This window comes from Micromys minutus (assembly GCF_963924665.1).
Source record: "Micromys minutus genome assembly, chromosome: 1".
Classification (NCBI taxonomy): Eukaryota; Metazoa; Chordata; class Mammalia; order Rodentia; family Muridae; genus Micromys; species Micromys minutus.
This window is the reverse complement of record NC_137969.1, coordinates 62295469-62320907: the sequence shown is the minus strand read 5'-3', so window position 1 is coordinate 62320907 and position 25439 is coordinate 62295469. Positions and strand designations below refer to the sequence as shown.

The 25439-nt window shown below is 38.2% G+C and overlaps 1 protein-coding gene and 1 pseudogene across 3 annotated transcripts in view; one reads left to right on the top strand and one right to left on the bottom strand.

Annotated features, from left to right (window-relative positions):
* WDR26 (WD repeat domain 26) overlaps positions 1-25439 on the bottom strand; it is a 40100-nt gene that overhangs the window by 12857 nt on the left and 1804 nt on the right. Inside the window, exons 2-9 of one of the 2 annotated variants that reach the window (XM_080909401.1) lie at positions 24544-24643; positions 24339-24443; positions 18776-18912; positions 15242-15339; positions 13922-14078; positions 8368-8506; positions 3525-3665; positions 442-561 (exon numbers count right to left, since the gene is read on the bottom strand). In XM_080909401.1, the coding sequence (XP_080765527.1) occupies positions 442-561; positions 3525-3665; positions 8368-8506; positions 13922-14078; positions 15242-15339; positions 18776-18912; positions 24339-24443; positions 24544-24643 (997 nt within the window). The remainder of the gene's footprint in view (positions 1-441; positions 562-3524; positions 3666-8367; positions 8507-13921; positions 14079-15241; positions 15340-18775; positions 18913-24338; positions 24444-24543; positions 24644-25439) is intronic. The other variant, XM_080909400.1, reaches the window with a different exon arrangement.
* On the top strand, positions 16510-16978 carry LOC308437247 (large ribosomal subunit protein eL24-like; annotated as a pseudogene). Its single transcript has one exon. The product of its transcript is annotated as a large ribosomal subunit protein eL24-like (transcript).

Below are 25439 nucleotides of genomic sequence, written 5' to 3'. Positions count from 1 at the left end.
TCTGTTTTTATCTATTTTTTTCTTTTTTTATTTTTTTGATATGAATTTCACTCATTATTTATAGCCTTGTCTAGCCTGTAAAACCAGAGATATGTCTCCCTCCACCTTTCAAGTGCTGTGATTTAAAGCATGTGCCACGATTCTTGGCAAGTATAAATTTAAAGAATCATTAAAAACAAACAAACATTCAATTTACTCATAAATAGACAGTGACAAGAGCATGCAGTACTCATACACAGGTAGTCAGACTGTGACAAGGAGCATGCAGTACTCACACACAGGTAGTCAGACTGTGACAAGAGCATGCAGTACTCACACACAGGTAGTCAGACTGTGACAAGGAGCATGCAGTACTCACACACTGGCAGTGAGACTGTGACAAGAGCATGCAGTACTCACACACAGGTAGTCAGACTGTGACAAGGAGCATGCAGTACTCACACACTGGTAGAACTGGCCACGCTGACCTCCTGTCACAAAGCGTTTCCCATCTGGGTTCCAGGCTACACTGGTCAAACTGTCTTCATGAGATTGGCTCATTTTTGTTCTTAATTCTCCCGTCTACAAGGAAATAAAACTGTGGATAAGATGTTTGTCTCTAAGGGGTATATATAAAGACAAGACTGGAAAGAGAGGAAGTAACTCTAGTGTTTCCTGGTCAGAGAAACATTTTGCAGCCTCACCAGAAACAAGACTACTACAGCACTCAAAGAAATTAGCAAGTTCAGATATGAGGTTAAGTTTTAATCAATTTTAATAAAAATTCTATCTTAAAAGAAATATATTTATAAACTAACAAGTTTTCACAATCAAGACAATAAAAAGTCCAAAGTTATACACCTATATCCTGATCTTCTACCTCAGTCCAAAATTCTTTATGAATGTTATTCTAAAACTACATTAATGCAACTAGCAATTCTTTAAGACAATTAATGGGTAGTAAAACTATGCCCTTAATATATGCTAAGGGCAATATTTTAGTTACAAAATATCAAATTCAAATGTTCACAATATAGCAAAAGGAAGATGGGAAAAGAAGGCTACTTTTTGTAATATATATCTTTATTTCAATATAAAGCAGAACAAAGAATGAACCTCTTTACTGTTCAGCATTCTATGGTGCTTCCAACTAAGCAAACTTGTTCAGTGCTTAAACCTCAGACATGCTCCTGTTACATGTTCTAAGTTGTTACACTTACCATTTAACCTAGTCTTGTTCCATTTTGCTCAGAGATTAGAAACAGGATCTGGGAGGCATTTGCTGCCTTTGGTATAGTGGGAAGCACATGGGCACTCAGTAAAATAAGAGTGAAAACAAAGGTGTCATCAGGGATGGGGCAAGGGACAAAGGCAAGAGAGGCACACAACAGAAAACAGATACCTCCCTTACACGAGGAACCAAGAGACAAAAGGATTAAAAACCCACTCTGACACTTTAAGACTTTATAAGTCTTTCCCTAAAGTATCTCTGATACTTTAAAGTACCCTCAGCTACCCAACTGCTGCCTTAGTCACTGACCAAAATAGTTAAAAAAGTTTAAATACAAAAAGCACTAAATCTAGAGTATTTACAAAAAGCACTAAATCTAGAGTATTTACTTTTCTTTTACAGTTTGTTTATTCTATGTATATGAGTGCTCTACCTGCATATACACCTGGGGTGCCAGGAGAGGGCACATCAGACCCTATTACAATGGTTGTGTGCCACCATGTGGTTGCTGAGAGTTGACCTCAGGACCACTGAGCCATCTCCCCTGCCTGTTAAGTGTTTACTCTTAACAAATACATTAAAAACAGCAAGCTCTGGGGCAGAAATGTTTCTCTTCTACTATTCATAGACATGAAGTCACTCCATTAGAAACCTATGGTAAACACAAGCTGTCTGTGGACTCTTCTTGTTCTTGTGGTATTCATTCATTCATTCAATTTGGATTTTCAAGATAGGGTTTCTTTGTATAGTCCTGGCTGGCCTAGAACTCTGACTGCTTTTATCTCCACGGTGCTGGGATTAAAGGCATGTGCTACCAGCACCTTCAGACTTCTAACTTATCAGAGTGCATAGGAACAATTATATCATAATAACCATAATCCAGAAACTAAACCCTGATTCAAGTACAGACCACACAAGTGCCAGTCATTGTACCCCTTGTACATATATGCCATATATGCCTACTTAAGAAGAAAAAGCTTTCATGGGGGGAAATAAGGTCATTTAGATTGGATTCACTGTTTTATTCCAATTTTAGTCAGTGCTTTGCCATCTCCCTAAACCCAAATTTGACAGTGGTTAATTGCTAGCTTGAAAGAAATAGCATAAAGAAAATTTCTGGCACAAAATGAGATGTGAGTTAGGTATCAGAAAGTAACAGGCACTGGAGATGGCTCAGCCATTATTAAGAGCACTTGTTGTTCTTCCAGAGGACCAGGTTTGGTTCTTGTATCACATGGTGACTTCCTACCACGAGGGCCTGAAGCAGCAGTAGGGAGCCCTCCTCAGACAGCTCAGGACAGCGCCTCTGGTCAGTGTTCACTGTCTGGTCCACACCTCCCATGCTACTTGAGTCAACTCTCAAGTATCAGCATCATTTTGTTCTTTTAGACATGGCCCCAGCTGTCCAGGAGCTTGCTATGCAGACCAGGGTGCCTTAAACTTAGATCTGCCCCTGCCTCCACCTTCCAAGTGCTGGAATCAAAGGTGTACAGCAAGACTCCTTGCTTGGAGTATTACTTTAAGTCTTGTACTAACAGTTACTAGATTCAAAGGTTCATCCCATCAAGTTTGACTTTTATACTCAAACCATAGATTATCATGCTTTTACTCAAGAGTCTAAATTTTGAATATGGGGTTTTAAAAACATGTAAAATGAAATGAATCTAATGCCAAGTTTTTCTCAGTTAGTATCATAAATTAAATTTTAAGTTAGAAAAAGTAATGTTCTTAGAACATTCTTTAGTGGCACTAAACTAGCACAGACTACTAAATGTAGGCTAGGAGATGGTGTACTTGCCATCAAAATATGAAATTATATTTAACAGATATTTACACTTGAAAGATTATGTTTTACACACAGTGATGAAAACAAAAGTCCTTTCTGATTCAACAGTATGAAGTTCACCGAGCAAAGCAAAGTATGTTGGGAATGCTTACTAATCATCCTTTAATGAAATAGCTTTGCTGCCCTAAATATATCTAAATTTACAAATCTAAACACCTGAAGTACTATAATTTACAGGATATGAGTTATAGTAATTTAGGTTAAACAGTTTTGTTGTATAAAGTAAAAATAACTATGTTGTTTTTTGTTTTGTTCTTTTCCCTTAGATGCAGAGTTTCAGTGTAGCCCTGGCTGACTTGGAACTCCCTCTGTAGACCAGGCTAGCCTCAAATTCAGAGATCTGCCTGACTCTGCCTCCTGAGTGCTGATATTAAAGTCAGGGCGACTATGCTGGATAAGAATAAAAGTTTTAACAAATGCATATATTAAGAGCATGTTGGATATAAACCAAGGATAGAACTTGCTCACTTGTACATTCCAAAGCCAAAGCTCAGAGCAGTCATCTGGACCACAAGCAACAAGGTAGCTGTCATCTGGACTCCATGCTATGTAAGAGACACCATACGCATGTCCTTCTAAGGTTTTAAGCAGTTTTAACAGGTGTGTTTCCTAAAAAAAAAAAAAAAAAAAAAAAAAAAGACAATTTGGTTAACTCCCATCCATAAAAGTTTAAGCTTGGCTGCTTGCTTTAGACATTCACTCATACCAATTAATTATCTACTATAAACAAGATGTTGTATACTATACAAATATATAAAACTGTCACAGAATTTTCCCTGAGAAAACTTGACACTGAAAGTAGATGTGCATACCAAGTTAGCTCTTCTTAAAAGACTTGGAAAACGTCACCAACACAAACGCATAAAATACATCCTCTTAGGGCTCAACAGTTACAACTAGCATTATCTAATAACATTTTTACCATCCCCCCCAAAAGAAATCCTGTATCTGGTATCGATAATTTCTCTACCTGTAGTTTCTAGGAACCATTCCTTTTTTTAAATTGATTTGTCTATTCTGGGTACTTCATGTAATAAAATTAAGCATGATACAATCTCTTTTATTTGGCTTCTTTTATTCACTCCAATGTTTCTGTGATTCATTCATGCCATAGGGCATCTAATTTTATTGAGTGATACTCCATTTTACAAACATATTGTGTCTATTTGGTTTCTACATTTTTGAACATAAGAGTAAAATGGCTAAGAATATTTAGGCACTTTTCTGCGGACATGTCTTTTACCATTAATGTGATATCAGCATTATACTACTAATAAGAATATACTCCAGGGGGGTTGGGTCTTATGGGAAGAACAACATTGTCGACCAACCAAATCCTCCACAGCTCCCATGGACTAGAACACCAACCATCGAGCAGGCATTGAGAGGCCCATGGCTCCAGCTGCATATGCAGTGGAGAATAGCAGCGTCTGGCATCAATGTGAGAAGAGGCTTTGGTCCAATGAGGGCACGTTTTCCCAGTGTAGGGGAAGCCAAGGCACTGAGGTGGAAAGGGCAATGGGGAACTAGTGCACCTTTGTGAGGACAAGTTGGGGGGGGGAATGGGGAGCAAAGGGGATAACATTTCAGATGTAAATAAAGAGAATATTTAATTAAAAAAAATATACTCCAGGGATGAGAATAAAGTTTTGGCAAGATTAAGAAATCTGTCAGGCTGGAGAGGTGGCTCAGCAGTTAAGAGCACTGACTGCTCTTCCAGTCAATGGGGGTGACACTGGGAATATGGAACCTGAAGAGGCCACCTCCTGTAGTCAGGAAGAAACCCTAGCTAGTGGAGTGATAGAGACACTAACCCACTCACAAAACTTTAAAACCCCAAATTTATCCTGTCTAGAAGCATTGTAGGGACTGGGGATGGAACAGAGATTGAGGTAATGACCAACCAATATCCAGCCCAAACTTGAGACCCATCCCATGGTCAAGCACCATTCCCTACCACTATTAATAATGCTCTGTTATGCTACAGACAGGAACATGTTGTCCTCTGAGAGGCTCCACCCAGCAGCTGACTCAGGTGCAGACACCCACAGCCAAACAGTGGATGGAGCTTGGGGGCACGTATGGAAGAATAGGAGGAAGGATTCTGGACCCTGAAAAGACCCAACAAAGATCGAACAAGCTAACCCAGCAGTTTCAAACACTCACACATACATGAGCATGTCCACACACAAAGCACAACAAAAGACCTCCAGCTGTCAGAACTAAGGAGATGAGAAGAGCACATATTAGAGGACAATGCAATTTGAACATTAGATTTCAGCAGCATGGATGATACCCTAGGTCTAATCCCCAGCACTTAGGGGTGGGATAGAAAACAAACTCCAAATTTCTGGCTTAAGGAAGGTAAAAAGAAAAGAGAGGAAATATAACCTAGTAATATGTTTTAGATATCAGACTAGAGATTTACTGAGCCCAACTAAAAAATAAATTAAGATTTGTTTTATTTGTGTACTTGTTAGGGTGGAAGTAGGGTACAGAGGCCAGAAGACGTTATTGGGTCACCTGGAACTGAAGTTACATGCAGTTTTGAGTGGTCTGAATGGCCTGATATTGATGTTGGGAACTATACTGGGGTCCTCTGGAAGAAGAGGAAATGTTTAATCATTGAGCCATGCCTCTAGTCCCTTGGGCTTAATTTAAGCCCGGAGTAGAGAAAATTCATTAGTGATGACCTCTAAGAAACTAGAAACAGCTCTGAAACTAGTTTAATAAACTGAAATCTCCTGGTTCCAGAAATGTAACTGTGCAGTGGACTGTTTACTACGCTGTTTATTTACAGGCCCTAAGCTTATCTCACATAACGGTATAGTCCAACCCACGGTCTTCAGAAATCCAAACATTTAACAGTATGACCACGGATTCCTCTGTGAGGAGCTAAGTAAGAGGCATCAAGCTTTGGATCAGATCAACAGCAGATCAAACTGGCTTATGTAATTTTAAATCTTTTTTGACTAGCTTAACATTGCCAAAGGACATAATCTGGACAAATAGTACTCCATATGTATACAAAGATTTGCTTCTAATCTGACAATAAATTTTTTTTAGAAATACTTATCTAGAACACTAATTGTTTTATTCAGGCATGTTACTTCAGTACTTGGAAGGTTAGACATAGGAAGACTCTTAAGTTCCAGCCTAGGCTAGGCTACAGAGTAAGATCCTATCTCAAAAGACCATAGGAGGAAAGAAGGGAGGGTGGAAGGGGAAGAGAAAGACAAAAGAGTAAGAAAAGAAACCAATTGTCTTATATAGAAAATAACTCTGTAAATGAGAAAGACATAGTCTTTCACAGGACACCATCTGATTCCCAGCACCAATGTGGCAGCTTATAACCATCTAACTCCAGTTCCACCAGATCCAGCCATTTTCTGGCCTTTACAGGAACCAGTTGCAGACATACATGCAGGCAAAACATTTATTCTTTTTCCAAGAGCACAGTCAACTTTTCTAGATAGAATTTGAAAAGTGCCATCATACCAAGAGTTAACCAGCCTTAGGGAACTTTTAATAGTGCAACCATCTAAAAATTACCCTCGCATTTCAGATTGGAATCTAAGTATTAATTCTGCATTCCTAAGTTAATATGGCCAAGAAAAAAATTCTTACAATTAATTACATTCTGCATAGCCAGTATTTCAAGAAAAACATCCCAGGAAACAATGGCATCCAAGTTTAAACTCCTCAGCAAAAGATATAAAAGATTTGCTTCCTAAGGTTTATCTCCTGGTCTTCTAAACACTCTTCTCCTAAATGACCCTAGGCCATTCCTAACCAGTTTTGCCCAAACAGTTCTTTTTATTTTTTTCTCTGAGATCTTCTTACTTTCTTTAGCTTTCTAGATATAGCAAGATCTCTTCTGAGCTCCCATAGCATCCACTATAGAATGATCAGGGCTTATTACCTTTTGCTCATTTCCCTGGATTTAAAAAAAAAAAAAAAAAAAAAAAAAAAAACCCCAATACACAACAGGAATTTTATATTGACTAAATAAAAGTGGGACTCTCACACACAGCTCTAGAAAAACAAACTGGACAAAACCCAGAACTCAGATGACATGAGTTGATCCCAAACCCTTTTTCTTGTGTCATTTCCAAGTTGCCATTACTAAAAATATGCCTATTTGAAGGTAGGCAATTAACAAAGTAGCACTTGGTCTATTAGTACACTATTAATAACTATGGTAATAAATTACCATCAATTGTCTCTTACATTCTACAGGACTAGACCTTCTACTGGACCTCACTGCCAAAGTTAATAACATACCTTGAGGCCACTTTGGAACGAAATTCTACTATGCACTCAGCCCATTTGTTTAACCTGTCTTTAAGAGAACAATGAAGCCAGGTGTGCTAGTGCAAGTCTTTAATTCCATCACTTAATTTAGCACTTAATACCCATATGTAGTAATTTTCAAACGTCATCACTAGGGAAACCCAGGGAAGACTGTACATGGGTTCCCACTGCATCACACACTATCCTCAGCACTCAATATTTAACCCAGTTTCCTCACTGCAATTCAAGAAACTGTATTTCAGCACCTCCAAGTCACTCAGATAGTTTAATAATGTATATTAACTTGGCACAATCTCTAGTATTTAACACTGTATATACAATTGGAATAATATTAATCTATAAACATAAAAAAAGTGATTTACATAATCAGGCATGATGATACATCTCTATCTGCCCAGTATCCAAGGAGGAAGCCTGGGACAGGAGAGTCTTGAGTTCTACAAAAGCCTGGGAAACTGAGTAAGAACCTGTCTTAAAAAACAAAACAAAACAAAAACCCCACAAGTGACAAATATGACCAAAAATGAACTTGCAGAAGATTACTTACTAATATACATATAATTAAAAATAGGTAAGTAGCCAGGCAGTGTTGGCTCACATTTTTAATCTCAATACTCAGGAGGCAGAGGCAGGTGGATCTCTAGGTTAGCTTGGTGTACAGACTGAGTTCCAGGACAGCCAGGAATACACAGAGAAACCTGTCTCAGAAAATAACAACAAAAAGGTAACCAGTGAGTTAAGATTCAAAACTATCCTAAAAGGGGCTGGAGAGATGGCTCCGAACTGTCACTCTGGCAGAGGACCTGGGTTTAAATTGCTGGAATATACATGGTGGTTCATAGCCATGTATAACTTGGGTCAGACGCATTCTTCAGGCCTATGCAAGTAAGGCACACATACGATGCACATCTTGCACATATGCTGACATACACAAACAAATCTAAACTATATATACAAGCATAAACATGCACGCACACACTCATGCAGGAATACATACCGGATCAACTTGCCATATGATAACTGTGGTATCTTTTGATCCCGTTGCTAGTTTAGTGCCATCATTAGAAAATTTACAGAACCACACTTCATTACAATGCTCTGTAAGTATCTGCTGAGTGTAACAGGGAAACTGCCTCCTAAAACAAACAAATCCACACATAATTATTCTTTGAAAGCATATTTCAGCAATAATGAGGACATTTAACAACTGAGAAAACTTTTGCAGAACATATCATAAACCTCAATATTAATTAATATGAGCATATTTATAACTCAGGAATCAAATTTACTCTGGTACGTTGAAAAACAAAACACTGTAACAGTGGGTTACTTTTTTTCAAGCCAACTCTAATGAAAATCTGTTTTTATAAAACCTACTTCAACCTAAAATTTCCATTTTTGCTATCTTCTGAAGGCTACTTGGTATGATTAAGACAATTCATATAAATAATTATCATTTAGGAATTATGTTTACCCACTTTATAGATGAATAACAATTGTTCTACAAGAAATAAGGACTAGTGAAGCATTTAAGTATATAAAATTGGTAAGCTGTTGTTAAAAGACACGGTATAACAAGAAAATGGAGGGAGCAGTGAGATGGTCAAGTGCGTGCTGGCCAGCTGACCTACTAACATCCTAATCCCAAACTGTGGAAGGAGAAAACCGGTTCCTAATGCTGTCCACTGCCTCCACATATGTGCTATGACACGCAGGCACACACTCATTAAAAACTCCAGAGGGGCTGGCAAGATAGTTCAATGCTGTCAAGCCTGACAACCTGGTTCAATTCCCAGAACACACATGGTGCAAGATTCAAAAAAACTCTTGCAGGGAATGTGTTGAGTGTTTTGCCTGCATGTGTGTATGTGCATCATATGCATGCCTTGTGTACCATGTGGAAGCCAGGAGAGGGTGTCAGGTTCCTTGAAACTGGAGTTATGGTTGTGAGCTGCCATGCGGGTACTGGGAACCAAACTCGTGTTCTCTGCAAGAGCAGCAAGTGCTCTTTTTACCACTGGCCACTTCTCCAGACCTCCATTTTGAGACTGTTTTTTACTATAGTAGCTCAGTCTCATCTGAAACTCTTCATCTTCTGGCCTCAGTCTTCCAAGTACAGGATTGGTAATAGGTAAGCAGGTATGATTTTTGCTGAAGGTCACACTTTTACATTTATCACCAAAGACAGTCTTCTCTATTTTTTCACTATCAATAAATAACAGGAACCGACATAGTGGCCTGAGCCTATGGTCCCAGCTCCTGTTAAGTACTGACAGGAAGACAGACTGAGCCCAAGAGTTTGAGACCAGCACGTGCAACACAGTAAGACCATCTCAAAAGAAAAGTGTATTGGTTTGCAGATAGAGAAGAAATGTACTGTCAACTCATCAGCCTAACAGGCTACAATTAGCTTTAGGAGGTAATACTTGGTAACTTTAAACTTTTAGATTACTTAACTAAAAATTCCATCAATATTAAAGTTATTTTTCTCTGAATCAGAGGAACATATATCTGTACTTTACTAAACAAGTATTGGCACATACAATACCAAGAATTGTATGACACCTTTCAAAGGGCAGTGTTTTCGATTTTATCTTTGTCTCATGTATACGGGTGTTCCGTCTGCATATGCTTCTGCACCCTCTGCATGCAGTGTCCACAGAAGCCAGAAGCGGGCACTGGACGCCCTGAAGCTGGACTTCTCGACAGCTGTTAACCATGTGGAGCAGGGAACCAAACCCGAGCCTCCTCAAGAACAGAAACTCTTAACTGCTGAGCCATTCAAGAATTAGTATTTTTGAAACTAATTTGACAAGAGAAGTCTTATCAACCCCACTTTTACAAGGCTCAAAAAGCCAAGTATCTTACCATATTTTCAAAAAACTGTTAGTTACTGAACTAAAATTTGAATCTATGATTAACTGAATTTCCCAAATGTTAACTTTAAATATTTTTCAAAAACTGAATTTCAAAAAAAAAAAAAAGAAGTTTAAGTGCCCAAAGTTGACCACAGTAAAAAAGATTCACTTAGAGTAGCAAATTATATTTTAAGTAAGGACTGACTCAAAATTACAGGGCATAAATCATTTCACCTATTGACAGCTGTCACTTATTTTAATCTTATTCAGTCTTTATTAAGACTATGGCAGGGCTGGGGAGCTGCTCAGTGGTTAGAGCGCATGCTGCTTTTGTCAGAAGACCAGAGTTCAGTTCCCAGTCCCCACACGGCAGTTCACACCTGTCTCCAACTCCAGCCCACTCATCAGGGCTCTGTGGGCACCGGGCATGCACATGGTGCAGAGGCAGGCCATTCACACACATAAAATAGAATTTTTTAAAAATTTAAAAATAAAGACTATAGTAACATGCAAATTTAACAGCTTTTTTCAGCTCCAAAACTGATAGCTCTCAAATAAATTTAAAATTAAAGATGGTATTAAAAATCAGTACTGTGTGAAAGAAAACACAGTTAAGCGTAGCATTTGGACCAAAGGCAATCTTTTTTAAGTACTGTCTACAAATATTTGTAATAATCTTGTACTAAAAAATTATCACTTATAGAACAGCCTATGAAAACATACTTCCATTTATTACTGGTATAAAAAAAAGCTCAGAAAATCATTTCCCCTTTTTAAAAACTCTATTTCTTACTAGTCAAATTTAATCAAAAATATGAGCACATTAACTGATAAAAGCCTCTCCAGTGCTTACATGGGTTTTCCAACGTCATGATTCAGCCATTCCTACTCAATTCTCCAGAGAGGAAAGAATGGGCAGCTTTCAATGTCTACATGTAATTTCAGAGAATTTCTAGCTTTAATGCTAAAATCTACCTTCTACAAGAAAATAAACCAGATGGCTAAAAATTATCAACTTTTCTTTTGAAGACCTCCAGATAAACTTAAGGAATTAAATTGAGGCTCTAGTTTCCAGTTTGGCAAAGACGGGTACAACTTACTGAGTTAATGCCTGGTGTTAATCTTTTAGTGTCCTTAAAATCTACCTCTAGAATGAACAGCGGGGGATGGCTCCTGGTTTTCCGGCTTGGTAAACTGGGTAGGTAGATTCTCCCTGAGATAGAAAATGCAGGGATGGGAAGAAGGCTTGGCAGCTGAAGTTCTTACATGCAAGCAAGAGGATGGGAGTTCAGATGCCTGAACCCCATGTAAATGCCAGGTGGACATGATGACCAGCCTGCAGCTCCAGCCTTTGAAGGTGGAGGCAGGGGTCCCTGGAGCAAGCTGGCTAGAGACTTGCTGGGAGTGGTGAGCTCCAGGTTCAGCGAGAGACCCTGTCTCAAAAGAATAAAGTGGAACAACAACTGAGGAAGATTTCCAACACCAACCTTGGGCCTCCACACAGATGCACCCACATGTACATGTGTACCCACACACGAGTGCCCACATATGTAAAAACACATTCACTCAAGCATATATATCACACATGTGAAAACACACACATACACACACACACAAAAAAAAAAAAGAATAAAAAAGAATTCAAGTGTAAAAAACATCCTTAGCAGATCTGGGTAAGAGGTAGAGAAAATCTATTTGGATCTGCTATGTTTAACTAGAACACTTTCCAAACTGCGCTCAGGTCTGAGGCTCAAGAGACACAAAGTGCAGGTCTGCGGTTTCCACGAGTCATCAGATTCAAGGGGAGGATAACCTATGGAAGGAGCATGAGGAAAGAAGTGATTCTGGACACAGGACTAAAGGGACAGGCAAGGAACAGAAGCCCCAAGGGGTCAGAGTACCAGTCTACAGCTTGGAATATTCATCTAAGAGAAGAGTGCTCAAATACTATAGAAAACACAAAATAAACTGGAACGCTGACTGTCCCTCACCACCATCAGCACGTTTTACGTTGCTTTCTCTATAGGCATTCATACTATAGGAACCGGATGAAGAAAAACGAGAACATGGACAAAACTGGACTTAAGGAGTTACCTTTGAAGGTAGGTGGCAAACAAGAGGCACAATGTGTGGGTGTTTTACCTGCAAATGTATCTGTACACCACGAGTATGCAGGTTTTTGTTTTTAAAATCATAAAGAAAACCTGAGGAACAATTACTTCAGAAAAAGAAGAACTCTTCAGTCCTAGTAAACTTTCAGAGTGCTTACACACGGACTGAGGATCAGCTGTTCCCAAGCTGAAAGATGGGAAAGGTGCACTAGTAGTTGTCACTGGTTCCACAGACATTGCTATCAGGAATAAAGGAGTCTATGCGGAGACAAGCTGTCTTTGCGTGGGTTTGTATCCACCCAGGAAGGAAAGGCTCACCCTTTCCAATTCTGTCACCAGCAAGGCTAGCTTCACCTTTCTGTGTCCCCAGCAGAAATTAATTTATGAGCCACAGAGACTTTGGTCTACAAGTGTCTTCATTTTGACAGTTTCCAACCACCTAAAGGAGCTATGAAACAAAGGACTGACAAAAGAGCCTTTAATCCATTAGCTCCCTCTGCCCCCAATTTAAACAAAAATGCATTTAAAAATCTCCCAAACAAGTCAAAGAACAGTGTTAAGAAGTGGAGGGCTAAAAATGAGCACTGAGCACTTCCTAGTAAAGCAGTGCCTCACTAGACCCTCAACCCAGTGCCCCATAACTAGCATTATGTCTTAAGGACAACAGTACAGACTCCTTCCTTCTCATGTGGTGAGTGACATCATGACTGTACACAGGCAGATAGGGCTGGGGCTGCAGCTCAGACAGAGCTCTTGACCAGAATTTGAAAGGACGTATGTTCTATTTCCCAGCACAGGTAAAATACAAATACCCAAGTAAAACACCTAATTTAAACACAACTAACGTACATGTGTACACAATATTTACAATTACTGGAAGTTCCTTTTTGACTCACATACACACTTCTGTCTTTTATTACTGAAACTCATTCCTTTCATTAAACTCATTCCTTTCATTAATTCTTCAATTAATGTCAGCAGAAAAATGTCAGCTGCCTGCTTTTCTAGAGTTTGAAGGGGTTTTTATAATTTCTATCTTGGTATTTTAAATGTAAAGTTCTGATTTAATTTTGGAGAGCATCATTAAAACAGAAAAGACATTTTTACTAAAAAAAAAAAAAATAAAAATAAAAATACTCATCACTAAAAGACAAACTTGAGTCCTTCCAAGTTCAGTTCTGTGTCTGGTGTGGTAAACAGGAACACAAAGTGAGTGTCCGTTAGTCTAAACACTTTTGGAGCCCTTCCTTTACAAAAAACCAGAACTTACATGAAGGAAATTTCCATAATATTCATATGCAGAGGATTAATTTGGTGCATAAACTGTTGAACACAGGTGACCAAATCTACACAAAAAAATTGGTTTTGGGCTTCAGCTCCCAACTGTGCACACTACAACGGAAACTCTTTATGGTTTCTCTACTGAGTTTTCATTTTAGTAGTCCTGGGTTTACTGAAAATTAGGTGTTAGTCAGGATGATCTGTTACACAAGTATACAAAGGAGCCCTAGAGCGTGTTCTAATAAAATTCATAATTCCACTGTAAAATGCTAACATGTGAAAATGTAAGAAATTCTCTTACCTACTACAAACATGATCTATGAGGAGAGACACGGAATCTAGGTTACTGTCAAGTTTGGTATTGTGATATAGGCACCGATCCCTTTGGAGTTCCACCGCCTGCCGTAGGAGAGTCTGTAAACGCCGTGGGGGAAGCATCACTGATGGTGGTAAATAGGCTTTAATAAAAGATATTTTAAAAAAGAGAAATAAAAATAATAATAAACTGTAAAATGTATATAAGACATTTACTCCTGTCGTTCCTCTCTCCTCAATATTACTGTTTCCTTTCCACTGACAAGCTTAGGGAGATGATGCTGTTGCAAGGTGAAGTCTTAGTGCTCATGGAAAGCTACCGTGACAGAAGCACTAAGGAGGAGTGTACTGGCTGCACATTGTAGAGTTTCAGGGAAAACATCACACACAGAAAAATACTACAAAAAGTGAAGAGACGATGAACAGAAAACTTGATGGTGATCATGTATCAGCAGACGACCAGTTTACAAAGAATTCTTAGCAAAGAATAAGCTAAAACACTGACTGGCCAAGTTCTAGCTGCCTCCAGTGGCTACTAATGCCAAAGGTGCTGCTGTGGAAACTCATACAATAGTGTTTTAACATCCATACATGTTATTCCAATCCTCATGCATGTCTTCAGGGCATATGGAGTATCTGTTTTCTGAGACCTGAGACTTTCACTCTCACTGCAACACTATATAACAGCATGATTTGAATAGAAAGGAGGTATTTTATATAAAGATACGGTAAAAATAAAGTTCCCAACTCAACTTGAAAGTGCTATAACATAGCTGGGAAAAACAATTTACCTAAAGAAATATAGAGCCCAGCCATGCGTGATGGGAATACACTCGCCTTTGGTCCCACACTCAGGAGGCAGAGACAGGTGGAGCTCAGAGTACAAGGCCAGCCTGGTCTACAAGGGGAGTCCAGGACAGTCAGGGCAACAGAGAGGAAACCATGTCTCAAAAAACCAAAACAGAAAATAGGAAAAGATATCTGGTCTCTTTTAAGGAAAAAAATATAAAACATGTAAACTGCTAGGATGGGAAGCTGTGTTCATATTTTGTTCTCAGACTCTTCTTCCAAAAGGAACCTCGAGAGTGTCGATAAATAACACAGCTACAAGGAGAGTGCTGAGGCCAGCATTCTCTCACTGACTGCAGAGGTAGCATCTGGCGAAAATCTTTGGTTTAGAGGGTTCTCTAATGGGTCCCTCTTCTTTCACAAGCACTCAGTGATATGACTAAGTACAAGCTTCCTATTAGATCTCCAGTTTCTACTTCTGACCTAAGAGGAAATAAACATCAGAAATGACTCTTACTCTGAAGCTTGTCCAGCAGTTTGGATCGGGAAGCTGTCCCCTTGCCTTCCCATTCAGCTTTTGCCCGTAGGTCTTCTGCATGGCTACACATCAGATACCTTTAACAGAGTAGGAAACATATCTCAAACCTTTTCCTTGACTGTATTTTTACAATCAAGTTCTTGCTTACACAAATCAAGAAAAACATTTTTACAGTGAATTCAATTTATTAATGCAATCTGGTGCCTTCATATAATCATTAAAAGGAAAAAAAATATTAAGAGGTAATGATAGTACTGAAACACTATCGCTGGAATTAAAAGTATTCCCTTCTATTGCTATGTATTATATATGTGGTTATGTTCCAAATTCTCAGCACATGCTTCATCAAATGCCCATAACTATCCCATATGAAGCAGATACTATTATTCTAGTTGCATAAATGAAGAAACCAGGGCACGGAAAGCTTTGGAAGTAGTCTTGAGGGGAGGTAGGCAATATGGGAATACAGAATCTCAGGTATTCTAGCTGCGGACCTTGCTCTTCACCACTGAGCTAACTCCACAGCTTCTCTCTCTACTCTCTAAGTACTAAAAACACAAATCAAAATGAGGTATGAACTAAGAAAATGATTTAGTGGATAATGGCGATCACTTTGCATAAGAACCTGAGTTCAAGTACACAAGAGCCAGGCAGGGCCATGTATGCCTGAAACTCCGGCATTAGTTCTCACTATAGTGAGAAATATAGTGGTGTAAATGCTCAAGATCCTAAACACTGGGGACGAAGTAAGAACCTCATGAGGTAAGGGAGCCTATCTCCAACATGGCTTTTCTCAGGAAACAGGACTGAGCAAGTGAAGACCTTTATTCAAACTTGAATGTGAGATCTTACTGGGTGCTATGTCTGGTGCTCTGACAGATGTACCTTTCTTGTCACTTGTATAAAGGACAATTAGGCAGCAGGGCTAACTAATGAGAAGTGCTCACTCTGCTCTCTGCTGTACAGGTGAAGACTCCGTGCAGTTTCTCAGATGCAGGATCAAGCAGAGTCTACGTCAACAGAGCACATGGTCTTCTTGGTATTCAGTGTGGATGTATAATTTTGGTTAATAAAAAAACTTTTTAAAAAGTGTAATTATACTTAACATGCCTGTGGAAAAACTGATTATGAATATTTTGTCTCTAAACTAATTTTGGGGGAGCTAGTGAAAGGGTTTTGCCAGTCGAGGCTTTTTTAACACAGTACCAAAATATTGCAGACTTAAAAAATGACCCAGATCGACCACCATGAAGGTCGAGCTGTGCAGTTTTATCGGGTACAAGATCTATCCGGGACATGGGCGGCACTACGCCAAGACCGACGGGAAGGTTTTCCAGTTTCTTAATGCAAAATGCGAGTCTGCATTCCTGTCCAAAAGGAATCCTCGGCAGATAAACTGGACTGTCCTCTACAGAAGAAAACACAAGAAAGGACAGTCGGAAGAAATTCAAAAGAAACCGCCGTGCAGTCACGTTCCAGCAAGCCATCACTGGTGCATCTCTTGCTGATATAATGGCCAAGAGGAATCAGAAACCAGAAGTCAGGAAAGCTCAGCGAGAGCAGGCCATAAGGGCTGCCAAGGAAGCAAAAAAGGCTAAGCAGGCATCAAAGAAGACAGCAATGGCTGCTGCCAAGGCCCCCACAAAGGCAGCACCTAAACAAAAGATTGTGAAGCCTGTAAAGGTCTCTGCTCCCAGAGTTGGTGGGAAACGCTAAATTGGTAGATCAGAGTTTAAAATAAAGATCTGTCTCTAACTCTAAAAAGAAAAAAAAAAAATGACCCAGATCACTTTTATTGTTCCAATCAGAGTTTGATCCCTGGAAGGGAACCAACTCACACAAGTTGTCCTCTGACCTCAACATGTGCATGTACACAACACAAAATAAGTGAAGAAACAAAGAAAGAAAAAAAAAAAAAAAAGAAGAAGAATTTAATGTCAGTAGCTAAGTGGGAAAATTGTTTCCTTTCTAAATTTTGCAAAAAGCACATGCCTACTACCCAAGCTACTTCAAAAGCTGAGGTAGCTAGGGAATCTAAAGGAGACTGTCTCAAAATAAAAAGGAAAGAGACTGGGGACATGTACCTCCCTCAGTGATAGATGCTTCCTGGTAACACATGAAATCCTAGGTTTGATTACTGCCAAAAGTGGGAACAGACTATGGTCTTCGCCCTTTACAAAAATTTGCATTATTAAGCTTTGGGTTTCAGATAAACGTGCTTATGGGAAGTGACAGAGTAGGGCAGAAAAGACACAACACTGCCAGGAGGTAATCTTTTCTTTCAAGATCACTTCAAAATAAAGATTATGTTTTAAATTATATGTTCTAGTCCCATGCGGTAGCTAAAACCTTTAATCCCAACACTTGGGAAGCAGAAGCAGATCTCTGTGAGTTAAAGGCCAGCCTGATCAGTAAGAACGTGTGTGTGTGTGTGTGTGTGTGTGTGTGTGTGTGTGTGTGTGTGTGTGTGTGTGTGTGTATGTAGGCACTCTCTGCTACCAGAGCAGGAAAGAAAACAGGATCATGTGAATAGCATTTACCTGGTAAAGTACGACACCTAGACAACTAGAAATAGTCAGCCACAGTACCAATGTATCTCAGACTTTTAAAATGACCCAGATCACTTTTATTACATTAAACATACTCCAGATGCTGATATCACAATACATAGTAAAACAACAACAAAACACCACGAAGGAAAAAAACCAAACAGACAACTGGTCTGAAGACAGGACATTTGGGCTGGACATGCCAATTAGAAATCCAAGTGAAGACTCAAATGTGTGATTAGATAGAGCACATAAAGAATCATTAGCACAGCCTGACAATTTCAAAGCTAGCCTGGTCTATACAATGAGTTTCAGGACAGCCAGGCTACACAGTGAGACCCTGAATCAAACAAAACAAAACCAAAAAGAAGACCCACCACTAGCAAACAGTACTGAAGGTACCACAAAGAATGAGGTCAACTAAGGGCAAGAGCCCAGCATGATGGCACACATCTTTACCCTAGCACAAGGCTGGCAAAGGCAGGCACATCTTTTATGAATTTTAGGCCATTCTAGTCTACTGGGAGTTGACATCATGATTCGAATACACAAATAAATACAACAAAAATAAAGGCTACACAACCAGTTAAGTGACTGATAACTGTGTATGCAGAACACTTGTATGCCCGTTACTGCTTGCTGTGATCCAGAGTCAGGAGGCTTGTTCTTTTTTTGTCTTTTTCTTTCTTTCCTTTTTTTTTTGGTGATCTTGAAATAGTATTGTTATTTGTGATATGAATTTCTTCCTTTCTCACCTACTGAGTATCTCAAATCTTAGTATGAATAGCTGCATAGCTTGTGCACATAAGTAAATTTATCTAGCACTAAGAATTTAGTGATATCCAGGTACTATCTTTAAAAAGTTAATGAATTATAACTTTAGCCAACAGTAAACTTTTATATAAAAATAATAATAATAGCCCCTTCCTGAGTCTGGAGTCTAAGAGCTCCATCGCTTCCTTACCCACTAAGAACATGGATGCGCTCTGTATTATATTTCAGCGGCGTCAGTTCACAGCGTAGAACTTGAAGTGCCTCCAGGACCTTGCCATCCTCCAGGTATTCCAGGTACTTCTGCTGCAGCAGCAGAAACTTCATCCTCTGACATGACAGAAAGCAGCAGTCAGGGGAAAAAGTTGCTGGAAGTTTCAGAAAACGTTTGTGCCTAAACAGAACAGTAGAAACCATCTACTATGCCTTCTGAAAATAATTTTATAAAGCTTCATGATGACTCAAAATATTCTGGCTTGCTAGCCATCGTAGGTTAAATATGACTGCTCAAGGCTACACATCAATAAAACTCTTTGAATGAGTAATCTCCATTAGTGACTGAGGCATTAACATAAGAAAAAAATGAATACTGTTCTTACATTTCTTTAGCATTTTTAATTTTATGTATCAACATTTAAAACTATTCCAAGAATTCCAAATTTGCTTTTCAAAATTTCTGGCTATCTGAATAGATGTCTTGTGCAGCAAGCTTTGAAAAGACTGGTGAAAAACTGCCAGTTAAGTCATTGCAAGTCAGGACGCAGCTCAGGGGAGGGTGCTTGCAGAACACGCAGAGCTCTGGATTTGACTCTAGCACCACAAAAACAACACTAAACCCCACAACAAAACAAAAAAGACACACTGTGAAGGAGGAGCTCAGGGGACTGGAAATGGAAAGCAGGACTGAAGAGAAGCAGGAGAACGCCAGACTTGGTCTTATCAGAAGCCAAACGGCTTTCTCAAGATCCATACTACAGGCTGGTATGCAGACGTTTGAAGATCCTGTAACTGAACTGGGCACACACAAGCTCACTCGCTATCTTTAGGGATATTAAGACACACTTACATCAGAAGGCTGACTTTAATGGCCTGTAGAAGGATTCAGCATCTATTATGTACATTTGTGATACGCTGTTCACTAAAGTGTTTAGCAACAAGGCACAGATGAGTATTATTTATTCTCTGTCCACAAGGATAAAACACTTTTTAGTTATGAAACACTTTCCCATTTTTTTCCCAAAGAGAAATGTTTGGTTTTAATATTTTTCATGTCACACCATCATCTTACTTTAAACTTGAAGGTGATGATCAGTCCTCGAAATTTTCCTAGACAGGAGCAGCATCTATTAACTTCTATCTAGGAGGGATTTTTCACTTTAACCCTAACCAAGGCCCACTGTGTGAAAGGACCTCCTCCCACTAGACACATGGGCTTTAGCAAGGAGAGTGACAGAGAAATGTTCACCAAAAACTCCACAGAAAATGAAGAATTAAGTCCACTTTAAAAATTTTCCTAAGTTGTTACAAAATAGTGCATAGATATTACCATGTAACAACACAGTTAAGAGTATAATGAACTGTTTTATGACTGTTGTATTAGTTTCTAGAAGATATAAATTATTATACTATGTCTCAAATACAACAGTTTATTTAGCAAATCCTCACCTGACACAAAAATCCTTTTATATAAAAAACAGGCAACTATTTAAAAATATCCATTCTGAGACATGTTACTTATGTTTGGTAATCTAATATTAAAACTTTAAAAGGTAAGGAAAAAAACCTTTTTAAACTAAGACCTACTTTTATAACTGGAAAAAGTGCACTTACCGATCTTACACATAAAGTAGGACTGATCCTAAAGATCATATCAGACTAATTACCTAAAGGCTTTAAAAAGCGTGTGTGTGTGTGTGTGTGTGTGTGTGTGTGTGTGTGTGTGTGTGTATTTTTAAGCTTATTTTTGTATATCAAAAACAAAAAAACCAACAACAACAACAAAAAAAACCAAAACCAAAACCAAAAAAAAAAAAAAAAAAAAAAAAAAAAAAAAACTTCAAAGTTTACCAGGTGACAAAACCCCAAAATGAAATTCTGAAATCTTAAAAAGGGCTAGAAGGACTTATAGTTCAAGTTATTAGCGCTACTTTCACCATCTTCTGAAAAAAAATTAATTTTACAAAACAAAGTTTCTGCATTAGCATGGTACTGAAGGTTTTTATCAATTTAGTGTATTTTTAATTCAAATGTAAAACAATGCCATATGCAACTAGTCATTCCTCATTAAATTTTCCCAGCAATTGGAAATTTGGGAAACACTCTTTGGCCTTTTAGTTCCAGGCAAGTCTTTGATAAATTATTACTAATCATAAAGTCCTAGACCTTGCCCCTCCCTCAGTCTAGCATGTCCCAATGTGTACAGTGCCCAAATGCTATTTATCCCTTACTTTCTCATCTAGATCCTGGCAGAACATGTTACTGTAGTCTATGAGGCAAAGATGGGGCAGGATAAAAATGAGCAAACAGATACTTCTGTATGTACAGGGGACGCTCTCAAAGCAGTCCAAGAACAGTTTTCTGAGTCATTTCATCAACATTAAAATAACCAACACCCTCAAATAGCTATCAAAGCTTGGCCTAGTGCATGCCAACTAACTTGTTGCTAGACAAACAGAGCTAGAGAACTTGCTGAGGAGAAAGCTCTTATCTGTCTGGAAATTTTACTCATGCAAGTATCTGGTACATAGTAACAATGAAATGTATTTTACCTCCCTAAATTTAAAGCTCAAAATGTAAGACCCTCAAGAGAATAAAAGACCTTTGAATGTACAAGTGTCACTCAGTCCTGACAAAGTTAAAAACCAGGCAATACTGAGGCGTGCTTACCCAGGAATCTTTTCTTAATCAAAAACTTTTGAAAAGAAGCCAGAGGGTGAAGATTGCTTTTTCTTTTTCTTTAAGGATTTGTTTATTTTATGTATGTGAGCACCACTTCAGACACAACAGAAGAGGGCATCAGATTCTATTACAGATGGTTGTGAACCACCATGTGGCTGCTGGGAATTGAACTCAGGACCTCTGGAAGAGCAGCCAGTGCTCTTAATCGCTGGGCCATCTCTCCAGCCCTCATCTCTTTTAAAATCCTGAAATTGAAATTTTCCTTGGACCCTCCTACACCTTGCCTAGTATCTGAATCATTGTTCTTTTCCCTACGTCAATGGACTAAATTTAACACTGGAGAAAAACAGAAAGAGTATACACACAGAGCCTGACTTTGTGGTGCTTTAACTCTGGAATAACGTTATAAAGCAAATTTTGTAGATCAAATCCTGATTCCAAGAAAAGCAAAAGCTCTCTCTTGACTTTATGAGTTCATTTTTGTATATTAACTCAATATTTTTCCATTTTTGTTTAGATTATTTCTATTACATTAAAAAACAAAAGAAAGAGACTTTGTAAACAGCAATTTTCTGTTCTTAGTCTCAAATGCCTACCTAGATTTATCAAATATGGCTGAGTATATCAACTCAAACTGACTAGAAAATGTTAATTCATGACCTTAACATCTAAAACCCGTAATACCTACCATTCTGAGTGCAGTGTGGGAGCAGGAAAAGTGAGGGAGTAAACTAGATCAATAAAAACATTCAGGTTTAGAAAACAAAGTTCAGCCTAAAGGCTAGGGATGCAGCTCAGAGGGAGAACACTAGCTGATGCAGACAAAGCTTGGGCTTCAATTTCCATCACAAAAATAATAATAACGTGCTGTCTGAGACTATAATGTCGTTAAATAAGTAATAATGATAAAAACCCACATAGTTGTCTTCTAAGATATCATTACAAATTCCAGCTTAAAGTGATCTTCTAGCAATAAGGTTGGGAAAGAATAAACAGCATCAGAAAATAAAAAAAATAGCTTCAAAAAATGCTCAACTAAACCGTTACAGCAATTGATTCATCAGTGCTTGGGGAGACAGAGTCTGACCCTTTCTTTGTATAAATACCTAAACAGTTTGATGGTGTGAGGCTCAGTCAGAGATTTAATCTTCATTTCTTATTAGATCCTAGAATGTTCTACAGACTCAACAGGCTGTAAAAAGAAGGGATTCCTCCTTATTATCTATAATGACCTTTCTTCAATTCACACGTTGCTTCTACTGAAGTTTCTAATGAGTCATAATCTAAGTCCAAGCAGAAGTCTCAAAACTACTATAAATCAAGTTTTATAAGAAGCGAATCTATTAAATGTTTACCACTAGAGTACAGACACAATTTGGATAAACTTAAAAAATGAAAATATGTTCCAAGAAATCACATCAAAATACTCCACAAAAAAAAAAATGTCCTTATAGTCACCAATAAAGCCCAAGTCAGATTTTGGCTACTTGATTCTTTGTTTTAGTTCATTCATTTTGAGGCAAAAATTTGTGGAAAACTTTCCAATTAAAACATACTTAGGTTTTAAACTCCAGAGATATTGAGGGCACTCTCTAATTCCTGAAAAAAATTTAATCCCTTCAAATATTACTTAATTACTTTAGCTCAATTTTAATTTTAAATTATGCTATGGAATTCTTTATTCTTTAAGTTAAATCATTTGACTTAACACTGGTTTAATTTTTTTTAATACTTTGGGTTTTTATTGAAAAGACTGAACCATGAATTTAACTAACTTCATGTTTGTCATACTTCTTTCAACCTTTAATTTGCATGAAGCCCACTTTCTAAGATTATTGCACAGAATTATATAAAGAATTTCAAACTATTTTGCAACAAAGTTTTTTTTTAAACAAACAAACAAAAAGCCATGGATGGCTCTATCAAGTTTATAGACAAAGATAAAAAGAGTTAATGTTTGACCCAATTTAAAAAAGGAAATGTTGATGGTCACACTAGCACTGAACAAGCAGCTGTCTTCCTACTTCACTTCCTACTCTCTCCTTTGTCCCTCCCCCACCGAACAGGAAACTCCTTTGACAATGCGTGAATCAGCTACAAGTTTACAAGCCAGCAGCCAATTCTAAGTTTTCCAATCACTCATGCTTTAAAAATCAAAAACATATCCTTCCTAAAGAATTAAAGTCCACCAGCATTAAAAAAAAAAAAAAAAAAAAAAAAAAAAAAAAAAAAAAAAACAAGAAAACCAGTCAAGGTTTATGAAAGAGACTAACAAGGATAAGCTATTAAACTGAGCTTGCTAAGAAAATGAGAATTGGTAGGCCAGACCCATAGCCAAACCTGCAGCTAACCTTCCCAAGGTGACACTATCATACAAACTTTACACCTGTCATTCACATAAGTCAAATGAAAGAACGTGGAGGGCACATTAAACAGTAATAACTAGTCTTAACTATGTAATTCCAACAATAAGAAACCAGTGTACCAGCTGCTTCAGGCTGTACAGTATATACACACCCAAGTATATTTTCTCTTTAACAAACACATTGAGTATTTTGAGTGATATAAAAGTATATTTTATTTGTAACCCTAACAATATAAGGCTCTTATCAACAGCACTAAAAGCAGAAAGATCTTTGAATTTTTATAAAGCTTAAATTACCAATTGTTTCAAATTACATTTACTACGTAGGATTTAATTAAAACAGTTAAAATTCATAGCTTACAATCATAAACAACTCATCCTTATTTATAAATTATGTAAAATTTACTTTCAAGCCTCTTAAGATCAGATGCCTATAGTTATCAACAACCTAAAATAAGCATAAATGTGAAACTAAGAACAAAAGTGTATTTACCACAATTATTCCCAACAACGTTTGAGAGATTTCAAGTGCGCCTCTTACCACAATAGCATGAGGAGAATGCACTAAAGGCTTTAGTTCATTCAGGTCATTTTCTGCCTGCAAAAAAAGGATATAAAAGAAGAACAAGAATGTCACAAAATTCCCACCACACACAGCAGCGTCAGCAGTAGTCACACAGCTCTGCGCCCTACTTTACCTTATCCCAGTCTCCTTCCATGACATGATTTCGGAATTTGGTAGCAGAAGGATGCTCTAAACGACATCCTGACTCTTGCATGAGGAGATCAACAGTCTGGCTGCAGGAGAGATACAGTGTGAAAAAGACCTGACCAACCGCAGGGCTTTACTCTTCCTAATACACTAGTATCTACAACTTGATGAAGAATAAAGATAGTTTAAAAACCCTTCATTAAGTAAACGATTTAAAATGCCACCTACATTTCAAAACTGGAATTAAGTTCTTCCTACTTTTGACATTTAATGTTTAGAAGTTTAAAGGAGTATACAGTTTCTAAAGTGTGCTCTAACACATTGGTTAAATACAAACTAGGGTCTGGATATTACCTATGGCGCAGCGTTTTGGAAGATAAACTTCGAGGTGACAGATGGCTGTGTTAGGTAGTAGACCTTTCCTTCCAGATATTTTGCTGGTATGGAAATCCTGATAGGGCAATCTTTAAAAGTAAAACAAAGCCAGCATCCCAAACCCTTTCCTTTCTCCCCATACTAAAAATAGCCAGTTTACTATGCTGTAGGCTCACCAGTCACGAGTTATTTCTGCCTGCTGCTGTCAGCTTGCTGTTTCTCTCAGTAACATATTCTGTTAGCATTCACAAAATTTATTTTCACACTTATCCTTTTCTTTGGGGACTAAAGTAAAATCTTTCTAGATTTTTCTTTGGGAGCTGTTTATGCTTTTGCTCGGTGCTTCTTTATCGCTCCCCATTTTTCAGCTCAACAGTGCAATTATCAGCTAGGGAGTCAAAATACTTCTGTCACTCTGAGTAAGTGCAGCTCTCCCCCTTTCCCAACTAATGCGGGACACACACACACACACACACACACACACACACACACACACACACACACACA